The sequence below is a fragment of the Protobothrops mucrosquamatus genome, unplaced genomic scaffold, assembly GCF_001527695.2.
Source record: "Protobothrops mucrosquamatus isolate PMUCROS unplaced genomic scaffold, P.Mucros_1.0 scaffold78, whole genome shotgun sequence".
In the NCBI taxonomy this organism is placed as follows: Eukaryota; Metazoa; Chordata; class Lepidosauria; order Squamata; family Viperidae; genus Protobothrops; species Protobothrops mucrosquamatus.
The window spans coordinates 2,341,323-2,353,801 of record NW_015386455.1 but is presented as its reverse complement, the minus strand read 5'-3'; the positions used below and the strand labels follow the sequence as shown (position 1 = coordinate 2,353,801).

Here is a 12,479-nt window from a genome sequence, read left to right as displayed (position 1 = left end):
TCCCAGTCTTCCTTCTTGCCAATGCCCATCGACCACCTTGGTCTGTCTCGGTGTTCAGCGACCACCACCTCATCCGAGGAGCTCGAGGACTGAGAGCTGTATTTGCTGGGGCCTGCCCGGTGGGAAAACTCCCCCCCCCATGGCAGGTTCTTTCCTCTCCAAGCCAATTTCAGACATCGTTTGTGCAGTCCCCCGGTAAGGGTCTTCCTTCTGGGCTGACTGTTACTGCAGATCCTGCCTAATGTAAAGACCTGCTTCAAAACCTCATCCCAAGAAAGCAGGACTCTTGGAACAGTTTCTTTCTAAAAGGAACTTTTATTAGAAGCTGATAGCAGGCATGGAAGGCAGGATATGAGGGTTTCCTGCTCAGATCAATAGGTTAAAGGAGCCTCAAGCAAACCCCACCCCAATAGTTCATCTGGTCAGTTCAAACGAGCCAACCCCAGGTGTTAAGTCTGCTGTGGGAACGGGGCTGATAACAGTGTCCGTTCCCATACCTGTGAAGACGTTGTTGGGTCTTTGCACCTTTCTCTTCCGCAGTGAGAGATAAGCCAGATGGCTGGAGGCACATTCCTTTCTCACCCCAGGTTGACATCAAGGGAAAGCAGTTCAAACAGCAAGCAGATAGAAAAGGCAGAGAGGATACATTGTGGCTAAGCGAAAGGAGAAATAAAGCATCCCTAAGGGCCTCCCCCTCCCCCTCAGGAGAATGACAGAGCCTACAGAGAGAAGCCAGAAAATGACAGAATCAAACCCCCAACAGGAAATGGGTTCTGACAGTTTATTAACTTATCCAAGTCCTATTGGATAGCATTTGTTGACTCATGTAATTCAGTCTTTATTTTTTCTTTGAGTGGCTTAATTAGATTTCCTATCAAACCAATTTCAAAGCTTCATCCTGAATGATGTTTCATTTTCACACATTCCATTGGAGCATCCTTGTCCACTGTTGTCTTGGTTCATAGTGACAAGAGTAGATTTTAACTCAGCCCAAAGCTTATAAGTGTCATGGTTCCGACTAATGAAACACTTCAAAGAACTTCCAGGCCTTGTTTATCTAACCTGTTAGACATAATATGATCAGCAGAAAAGGGAGAAAGGGCTGGCCTAGTACCCACTGATTGGACATTACAAGGGTCCATGATCCATGACCATGGCAGATCTGAAGGAGGCAGTGCGAGACCCAGCAGAATGAAGAGTGTTGATCCATAGAGTGACCAAGGGTTGGACACGACTAATAGCTGACAACAACAACAACAGGCATAATTCATTACTTCAGTTGTATCAGAGAAAGTATCATCACTGCCGATGTTGATCTATGCATGGGTGTTTATGTACATACGCTTTTAAATGTTATTGCCCTGACTTATTAGTCATATGCAATTCCATTCAAATGCTTGCAAGATAATATTTGCTATATTTCACTCGGCAGCTCTGAATAGTTTAAAGGATATGTTAAATTTTATCCACATGAATAATGTGTTGGATAAGAACAGGAACAATTACAAATATAAGTTCTAAGATAATGGCTGCATATTTGGAATCAAAGTAACCATCAATCCACACAACCAGCTTCTCAAAAACCAACACACTAATGCTGAAAATATTTTTATACAAATTGTTTAATTTTTAAAAGGTCCACTGTGAAAGATTTACCAAGAGGGTCTATATTTAAAAGTATTTTAATATAATTTTTATATAACCTGTTTTATGAATGATTTTTTGAATTATCAGCATATTTTTATAGAAACCCAATAAAGTATGTGAGTTTATTAACTAACAGATTCACCAAGTCATAAGGCTGTTTATATATTAAAATCAAGTCATTCAGTGTATTAGTGCTTTAAAACCCTGAAAATATTAAATCCATAAAGAAGAAGCTGAAGGCCTGAATATTACTGTAGTAATCACCTGTTAGTTGATTAAGGTTCTTTTTCCAAGCCAATTTGATCACTATGTAGGAGAATTAATTATTTCTCATAGCTCCTCTAAGAATGGATATTAAGAAAAATACATTATAATTAAAGATTGTTCAATGCTTCATTTGCAGAACGGCTAGTATATAAATATTCAACACCAATCAGTTTGCGCACACATTGGTCCATCCTAAATTCCCTAAGAAGGTGGACTAGAAAGGGCCACGTAGTACCACAGAGCAGAAACCTTCAATCCCTCAGCCAGAACTCTGTTTTCTTCGGTCCAGTCCTTTGAATCCAATGCAAGAGGAAACATTGGCACGTTGCAGTGTCATGTTACTCTTCCAACAATATTTTGGGTCCAGAAATCCTGTGTCTATGGCGTAATTTGTCTAACAATTATCCTAACTATGATAGAACCCCATATATATAAAGCATACACATGGAAAAAAAGGACTTGTGGCAGAACTGGATCCTTCTGTTTTTCCTCCCACTTGTGAATTTAGAGCCAAGTTTCAGTGCATCACATTGACATACAAAAATCAGGTTTCTTCAAGAGTGCCATTTGACACATTCGTTGTATCTTCATCCTCTTCAGCAAATAAAAGCCAAAAAAGTAAAGAATTTAGTCAGGCAGCTTCCTGTATGGCACTTGATGGCTTTATACCTGGTAACAATGAGGTACATAGGAATATATGCCTAAGCTTCACTGCTGTTAACAAAATAGCACCATATTGTGAAATTAGGTACAATAATGCAGTCATTATGTTCTCTTCATACAGACTTGGCAGCGGCTAACATTTGAATGCAATTCTCCGGCCTTCAGTGTGGAAGACGTAGGTTTTCTGAAAATTGAAAACAAAAGTCACTGTCAGTGAGGAAAAGGCCAAAAGCAAGGTGAAATTTGTTGTTGCAGCCCAGACTTTTTCTGTGATCATTCCCACATGCTCTTTCTATAGGCCTGTTGCCTGGAGCTGAAAAGAATTGAAGTCAAAACCACTAGGAGGGTGTGTGTGATTGCTTACTTTTGCCCTTGAGTACATAATTATTCTAATTTCAGAGAATCTTTGGGCCATATTGAGTTTGGAAGACTGAGGCTACAATCCTGTATCCAGCTACCATTGAGCTTGGCATTTATTTACAGGTAGTCCTCAAATTACAACAGCATTAGGTTCTGGGATTGCTGTCTCTAGGCGATGTAGTCATAAAGCATGACATCATATGCCTGCATCATTTAGCAACAAAAATCCCAGTACTGCCAGTTGTTTTCATAACCCCAAAACACATGGATCAAGTGAGAAGCAGTGGGGATGCCATGGGGGAGTGAAGAAGGACTTGGGAGGGCCAGCCAAGTCACACATGAGTTGAGGGAGGCCTGGGGAGGCCTGGTACAAGCCAAATGTGAGTGCAGGAAGGCCGGGGATGGAGGGCATGGCATGCGCACAAGAAGGTCAGGGTGTGGAGGACATGGTGCAAATGCAGGAAGGCCAGGTGTGGATGGGAGAGTGCAAATGCAGGAAGGCTGGTGTGTAAATGCCAGTGTTGAGTGCAGGAAGAGCAGCCGATGGACAAAGCAGCACAACTGCAGGTATGTTAGAGGGGCTTACCAGACCGACTTGTGACATTTTCTGCCAGCTTCCTCATTGACTTTACATGTGGGAAGCTGGCAGGGGAGGTCATACAGTGTGTGTGTGGGGGGGATTATTTGATCCCCTGCTGATTTTGTATGTTTGCCCACTGACAAAGAAATGATCAGTCTATAATTTTAATGATAGGTTTATTTTAATAGTGAGAAAGAATAACAACAACAAAATTCCAGAAAAACGCATTTCAAAAAAGTTATAAATTGATTTGCATTTTAATGAGTGAAATAAGTATTTGATCCCCTATCAATCAAGCCAGATTTTTGGCTCCCAGGTATCTTTTATACAGGTAATGAGCTGAGATTAGGAGCATTCTCTTAAAGGGAGTGCTCCTAATCACAGCTTGTTACCTATGTGAAAGATACCTGTCCACAGAAGCAATCAATCAATCAGATTCCAAACTCTCCACCCTGGCCAAGACCAAAGAGCTGTCCAAGGATGTCAGGGACAAGATTGTAAACCTACACAAGGCTGAAATGGGCTACAAGACTATCGCCAAGCAGCTTGGTGAGAAGGTGACAACATTTGGTGTGATTATTCACCAATGGAAGAAACACAAAATAACTGTCAATCTCCCTCAGTCTGGGGCTCCATGCAAGATCTCACTTCATGGAGTTTCAATGATCATGAGAATGGTAAGGAATCAGCCCAGAACTACACGGGAGGATCTTGTCAATGATCTCAAGGCAGCTGGGACCATAGTCACCAATAAAACAATTGGTTACACACTACACCGTGAAGGACTGAAATCCTGCAGCACCCACAAGGTCCCCCTGCTCAAGAAAGCACATGTACAGGCCCGTCTGAAGTTTGCCAATGAACATCTGAATGATTCAGAGGAGAACTGGGTGAAAGTGTTGTGGTCAGATGAGACCAAAATCGAGCTCTTTGGCATCAACTCAACTCTCTGTGTTAGGAGGAGGAGGAATGCTGTCTGTGACCCCAAGAACACCATCCCCACCATCAAACATGGAGGTGGAAACATTATGCTTTGGGGGTGTTTTTCTGCTAAGAGGACAGGACAACTTCACCGCATCAAAGGGACAATGGACGGGGCCATGTACCATCAAATCTTGGGTGAGAGCCTCCTTCCCTCAGCCAGGGAATTGAAAATGGGTCATGGATGGGTATTCCAGCATGGCAATGACCCAAAACAGATGGCCAAGGCAACATAGGAGTGGCTCAAGAAGAAGCACATTAAAGTCCTTGAATGACCTAGTCAGTCTCCAGACCTTAATCCCATAGAAAATTTGGGGAGGAGCTGAAGGATCGAGCTGCCAAACATCAGCCTCAAAACCTTAATGACTTGGAGAGGATTGCAAAGAGGAGGGGGACAAAATCCCTCCTGAGATGTGTGCAAACCTGGTGGCCAACTACAGTACAAGAAACGTCTGACCTCTGTGATTGTCAACAAGGGTTTTGCCACCAAGTATTAAGTCATGTTTTGCGAAGGGGTCAAATACTTATTTCACTCATTAAAGTGCAAATCAATTTATAACTTTTTTGAAATGTGTTTTTCTGGATTTTTTTTTTGTTATTCTGTCTCTCACTGTTAAAATAAACCTACAATTAAAATTATAGACTGATCATTTCTTGTTGTGAGCAAACGTACAAAATCAGCAGGGGAGCAAATACTTTTTCCCCTCACTGTATATGGTGTTCATGTTATTGCAGGATACTGCAACCATTTTAAATGCAAGCTGGTGCCAAGTGTCCAAATCCCAATAACATGATCATGGGGATGCTGCAATGGTCAGAACTTTGAGAATTGGTCATAAGTGCCACTTGTTCAGCATTGTCACAACTTCAAATGGGCACTGAATGAATGGTTGGTAAGAGAGGACTACTTGTAATTAACTTGATTTATATGATTGCTCATATCACTAATGTGACTCTGGGAGGCGTGATTGATTTTCCAAATTGATACATACAAGTTAGGATTATTAGAAGGGTCAAATCAAATGAGCTTTGTTCCTTAACCGGATGGAAAGCAAACTCCCAAATTATAGGAACTGCCTACAAACATGGTGACCTTATATCTCGCTGGTAGAAATCCCAGTGTCAACTCGCTCATATTAGCTCCTATGTTCTGTATATTGTTGGTAAGCAGGTAGAAACAGTAGTCAAATAAAGCCTGGAACAGAAAATATGTCCCCAAATAAGCAGCAGAAAAGACTGAGGAGACACTGTTTTATAGAGCAGATATCCAATTTGTGGAATGTTGGCTATAGTGCTCAAAACCACACTTGGTGGTCCAGCTCAAAATTGGCCACTAGCCACTGTAATGCTGGGACAAGTAAAAAATATAAGGAAACAAACAAACAAAAAATAGATAAAACTTGCAAAGCAGCTTCCTTTATCACATCCAGTTATAATTATGTTTACTATGGAACATAGGTTAAAAACGTCCCTTACCTTAGAGCAGCTAACACAAGACACTTCCAACTTACTTGAACATTTCATTCCTCTCAATAGTGGCAAGCCAGAAGCTGTAGGCATTGGCATAATAATTGCAGGTGCCCTTTCCATGGCATTCAATGAAGGGTGCACTGCGGAACTCTTCAAGGCAGGAGCCCGGAGAGGCCAGTGCTTGCCCGGAGCCTTCTGCCCCTGCACTGGTGTGCTGTAAAGAGATACGGAGTGCATTCAATTACAGGGCCAAATGCTCTTTGTGCACATAATTTTAGAGGACTTCTAGTAAATATCTGTATGCTATAATTTTATGGTTGTCAACAGAACCTGAAGCGCACTGATTTGTATCAATGTGAATTGAAATAGGTTGCATAATCAAAAATATTTAATTTTTTAAAATTTAATTTGAATATTTATTGAAAAATGGCCTTTAGTATCTGACTTTAAGCAATGATTTACATTCAAGTCCCATATATATTTATTCAAAATGAAGGTCTGTTATATTTAAATTAATCCTACCCCTTAAAAATCATGTTTAGGTTATTCTTAAACAGGAGTGAGCATGTAATTGTAGTAGACTCCAAATAAAGTTAGTAAAATGAGATCACAAAACATCAATTAATTTCACTTTACACAAAATTAATCCAGAAAAATGTGAGATGGTCATTAGGTACACATATTGCTCTTAATATAACAGTTGTTTTCTGGAATATTTTATTGTCTTGTCTCTGAGATCTATGAATTTGAGGAACTAAAATACAGCACCTAATAAAGTTAGGGAAGAAAGATTTTGCTGAAGAAGACAAGGATCTTGTCAAGATCTCATAGGAAAATGTCATAAAAATATAATTGGTGATACCAATTCTTTCTTTCTCATCTATCTTTCTAAGATTATATTGAATTGATGGATGTTTTATTTTCAATATTAGTCTAGATCAGTTTCTGAACCTCAGTAACTTTAACTCATGCATCTTAGCATGATGGTTGGGGAATTCTGGGAATTGAAATCCATACATGTTAATGCTGCTGAGGTTCAGAAATACTGATTCAAAGATGTAGTGCTTGTCACAATGAAGGGCTTATTGCTGAAAAATACAGTGATTGCTGTTTTTTTCTGCTGTGACTTCTGATATTGACGCCAAATGTTTAATTTCACACAAGGCTGAGGAACTCACTTATATGTCTGTAGAAACAAGCATGGAAGAAACTAGTAGGATATATTAAAATTAAACCCAAATATAGTATGAAAAAGAATAGACATGCCCCATAACTTGCTAAAATTGAAGCAATTATCTTACTGAGGAATACAAAATTTATCTATAAAGTAGTTGCAAGCTGCTGAAGTTAAAGAACTTTTGACTGGACAAGGTCATTAAATTCTAGGGAAAAAATGAGGGGGAAGGGGGAAAAATATGGCTGGTGTTTAAGCATTATCTGTTCTAGATATAATTTTAGATGGAGTACGGACAAATGATATCTATCTATTTTAAATATTGTCCCGCTTTCCACTGACCAAAAGAGATATACACTGAATGGGAGAAAAATAGGACAATACCTAGCTATACATTTTTATTTTTTAAGTATCCCAGAGGGCTTTTTCAAATTTGGAAATGATATCTCCTGCTGTAGCAAACTGGCAGGATCTTCTTTAAAAATGTTTGCTTCTCATGGAGAATGGATCATTCTAACTTCCGAAACTGTAATGGAAAAGCAAGACCGCTGATGGAAACATCATTACCAAGTCAAAAAGGCTTACCAAATTCTGCCATAAATCCTATTAGCTGAAGCTTTCCAAGAAGGCAACAATTTCTTCAGAACCTCTGCTGAATAAGTTAAATTCTGCCATTCAGCCTCCAAACTATGAGATGGAGAAGGCTTGGCAGAAAATGTACAACTAATACTTAGATTAGCAGTTCTTTCCTGATTGGGATTCTCCAGTAATTCTGCCCCACTAATTCTAGGAACTCTGAAAACCAAGAGTGTCAAAGCCAATGAGGTATCCCAAAGGACTTCAGACATGGAACATAAATTGGTACTTTAGCTTTCTGTTACAGGGTAAACAAATCCAGGATTGGGCTTCCTGTTAAAAGGAATGATGCTTTGGTCCTCATTTTGATTTTTATATTGTCTGACAGCTGAACCAGTCAGCTAGATTATTATGAGATTCCATATTTATGGAGTACAGATGTTTTGTTTTTCCATCCATGAGAGAATCTGTAAATTGACATAAATATCTGGAGAACTGAAGTCAAATCAAATGATATATGTTTTCATATATATTTTCTGATATACTGTGGGGTTTTTTTGCTACGAGTGTTTTTTCTCTCTCATTTAGATGAAGAGATGCATTAGTGTTAGCATTGCCAGAAGGTCCTCCTTACTGATGATCACCAGATAAATGTCATAATTTTGATTTGGAAACATCTTTTATTAAATATTTGTTCATAATGTGAAATCAATATCACCCTGGTATTTCAGTTATTTTGGGGTACTAAAGAGAAACATTTCACTTGGGACACAGGAGCTTGAGAACCTCACTAAAGACTAGGCTGTTCTGAAAAATTTCTGATATTTCAAAGGATGTTATGCTTATAAGGAGCCATGAATTCCACCGCTTGGCTGGTGGGCAATTTTTTAAAAGGAGAACTGGATGGATTTCTAAAGGACATATCTGTCTTTTGCTATTAGTCTTGAAGATCCAGTGTTCTGAATTTGAACTCCTCCTTTAGGCTGAATGATGGCAGTAGAGGCAAGAGTTGCTTTCAAATATCTAGCACTGAACTTTGAAAAATACCATAAATTTATAATGTTGGGAGTACAATCTATTCCTGTAAGATATTAATGTAACATATGAATGTTATGAAAAATACTGCCTATTCAGACTTCAACATTTGGTCAGCTGATACAGGAAAATAGACTACTAGGGGTTGGGATCCCTTGAAAAGTCCATAATGCTGGGAAACCTGGAAGGGAAGATGATCACTGGCAGCAAGATAAATGGACTCAACTATAATGGCAATGATTGTAAGACCTGAAGGACCAGCCTGGGGCCAGATCCTCCTAAGGTCCATCTGCCTGGTTGCTCACAGTAAACATTGAGTTAATGGCACATAATGAATCATCAAAGGACTTAGGAAACCCCATGACCCAGAGACACTGGTCTAACAACTTGCCAAGCATCTGAATTGTTTTCCATCTCAAGTCTGCTTTGTCCTGGTGAGCCCTGCAGAGCCCTGCATATTTTGCAACACCTTTCAGAAACAGTTATGAAGGAAAAGACAAGGCCAAGGTGATTGTCTTCAAAAAGTTATTTCTTTTTTTAAATCAGTGAGCCCGAGTCCAGTGAGGGAGACAAGTTCCTTGCCTTCTCTTTTGTTTTAATCTTAGTTTGGCTTCTAGGATGCTTGTGAGCCACCTTGGATTTCCTAGAAGATGGACTTTTGGTTTGGCAGAAATGGAAAAAATAACTTTGGTAAGGGGTTTTCTTTAGGGTTATTAGTAAGGTTTATTCTTACATGACCCAACTGTTATGCTCACTAGCTCTGGGGAGTAAGGATGGCTTCTTTATCAGATAGAACCATCCTGTTGGTTCCCATGATGTTATTCATGAATTGGAAAATACTGCGCATGAGAGTCAGAAAAATAAAAATAGTTTTGACATTTTGATATATTTCCAAATATGACGACCAATTATAATTTGGCCTTATGTATCTTCCAATAAGCTTTGAAAGCATTTCTGTTCTCCCATATGACTTCAGAACCTAAAGCAACTTACTGGGCGTATTTGCAGACCTTCCAGCATTCCATTAAGAACTACAATCTGAGATGGTAGTTCTGAAATGGTTCAAATGCTGGCCACAATCTTCCTCTGATTTCACACTTCCCCCTTCCCCGATTTTTAATTTTCCTCCATGATTTAATTTTCTTCCCTGATTGAAGAGTTCTTGGAAATAGAGAGCTTGCAGTTCTCCGTAAACCCCCAGGTGAACTAATTGAATATTGTTATATGAATTTGTCATTTTGTTCTTTTTTAAAAAAAAATCAACATAGCTGCTTTTGCTTTGTGACGTGAACTGGAACTCAGTGCACATTACCATCACAAAGGAGTAACCGATCCACAGAGAGTTCCAGCCTTCTGGACATGGTGGGATTTGAACTGTTTGGCTGTGGATTGCTATCACCATAGAAGGAGCTTCACACACAGCACACCTAAGAAAGGGATAACATAAGAGTTACAAGATTAGACCTTCTACTACTAAAAGCTCAACCTCCATTCTTACAAATAAGCAACTGCAAGGGCACTGGCTCATCCTTTTCCATCCTAGTATCAACAGCACAGATCCATCCAGTATGAAAGCCGTATACCAATGAGTTTACAATCTTTAATATGAAGCATCTTGAGAAATAAACCATTGTACTGCAAATACAGGGCAGAAAAATATGAGCCGTTTCTGTAATTGTTACTAGCAGCTGACCTCCTCAGAAGATAGAGCATCCACTTGCTATCATAAAAGGAAAAAAATACATCTATAATATTTAGAATATATTTGATGCCAAATTAGATCTAAACAGTTGTCCTATAAATTTCTTTAAGGAATACAATGTTATAGAAGGCTGCAGAAATGGAATGCTTGCTCCTAATGGTCCAGACTACACAGGCAAAGTAACACCTACCTAAGATTGTAGATGGAGAAACCTTTTTCCAAAAAAAAAAAAAAAAGATGAAGAAAATTCTCCAGGAAAGGAAGGAAGGAAACAAAGAAAGCCTCAACAGAGTTTCTGATATGAAATAAGATCAAGGTAAAAGTTTGTTCTGTTCCTCTGTATAGACAGTTTTCAGACAAAGGACTATTAGGGCTGTGACTTCAAATAAATACAGGTAGTCCTTAACTTATAACTATTCGTTTAATGAACAAAGTTACAACAGCACTAAAAAGTGATTTATGACCATTTTTCACACTTACGACTATTGCAGCATCCTTGGTCACAGGATCAAAATTCTGACTTTTGGCTACTGGCATGTATTTATGACAGTTGCCATGTCTCAGGATCGTGTGATCAGTTTTGCGACTTTCTAACAAGCAAAGTCAATGGGGAAGCCAGATTCACTTAACAACTATGTTACTAACTTAAGAACTGCAATGATTCACTTGCCAGGTGTGGCAAGGAAGGTCATAAAATGGGGCAAAACTCCCTTAACAAGTGTCTTGTTAGCAATGGAAATTTTGAGTTCAATTGTGGTCATAAGTTGAGGAGTTTTCCTTAGGAATAAAAGACAGATCTTTCTAGAGTATCATCTTATGGAAAAAGATTTCCCACTGATCAAGAGATAGAACTCCATCTTCAACAACAACTGCAAATATTGTCCAAGAATTTTAAACACATGAGGTTTTAGAGCCGTCTGTTGGTGAGGGTTCCAATAGTTGAAGAAACGCCTGGATTTGCCAGGAATTCCTCAGGTGACTCGAGTGCCTACCTGCTGATGAAAGGCCTGATGCTTTCTCCTATTAGAGGAGCCATGCTCATTGGCATGGGCTCTGGGGTGGACAACCAATAAGAATAATCGTTTCTTGAAGCAAAATTGCAGACATTGTTAATATTGCAGAATAGGAAAGGCATTGTGCTGAATTTACGTAGACAGCTTCCAGCAGAGCCTGAAAAACCAAAAGTGAAAGGTTAATCTCCATCATTCTATATAATACTGAGATATGTAGAAAGGGACAACTATATTGTATGGAAGGGTTAAACAAGAAATGTTCTTCATGTAGTTGTTGCAGCAGGGCTGGGTGCATGCACGTATTTTCTCAAGCTGTAGCAATAGCCAAATCTACATTGTGTAGATTTGTGTCCTGTTGATGCATGTATTGCAGGTACCATGTTATTGATTTGGCCTGGTATCTGCTAGGATTATTCTCTTCAACTTTGTTGGAGATTCCAAGTGTAAAAAGACTTCTGATTTCTTCTTCTTCTGCAGAGTAAAAAGTGAGCAAAGTCGTACAAATGCCATTCCTTGCTGAACATAAAAAAGCAATGACACTCACAGGGACAGGGAAGAATAAAGGAATCCGATTTCCCCAAAGACTTATCAATGTTATGATACGTTCAAAAAGAATGCATTGAAGTCTTAGTGGCTCCTCTAAAAATATCTGTCAACGTTGCTAACATCGGATATTCTTGCTTTGACAACATATGGAGATGCATCCATTTTCCTTTACTTTAAGTTTTACTGTTAGAGTTAGAATTAGATGATACTGAGGGGGGGAGGAGGAGGAATGTGCATGGGAGTTTAGTTAGACATAACAATACTGTATAATAGTGAGAACCAAGGCTATTTATAAAAAGAGATGATAAGACATGGCTGGATGAAGAACTGGGTGGAAAGCCAGCATTTCAAACTAATTGGAGAATGTAATTTATGACTGTTAGTAAGAGAAGGGAATTGTGCTTTGATACTATGTGCTGTGGGAAGAGGTAGCCAGATTTTGGCTTGGACTATGTACGTGCGGAT

The 12,479-nt window shown here is 39.2% G+C and overlaps 1 protein-coding gene across 1 annotated transcript in view; it reads right to left on the bottom strand.

Annotated features, from left to right (window-relative positions):
- Positions 1 to 1,369: 1,369 nt before the first annotated feature.
- Positions 1,370 to 12,479, bottom strand: part of COL4A1 (collagen type IV alpha 1 chain) — a 110,886-nt gene continuing 99,776 nt past the window's right edge. The window contains exons 47-50 of the mRNA XM_029283412.1: positions 11,448 to 11,625; positions 10,066 to 10,180; positions 6,010 to 6,182; positions 1,370 to 2,761 (exon numbers count right to left, since the gene is read on the bottom strand). Coding sequence (XP_029139245.1) covers positions 2,680 to 2,761; positions 6,010 to 6,182; positions 10,066 to 10,180; positions 11,448 to 11,625 — 548 coding nt within the window. The 3' untranslated portion in view covers positions 1,370 to 2,679. The remainder of the gene's footprint in view (positions 2,762 to 6,009; positions 6,183 to 10,065; positions 10,181 to 11,447; positions 11,626 to 12,479) is intronic.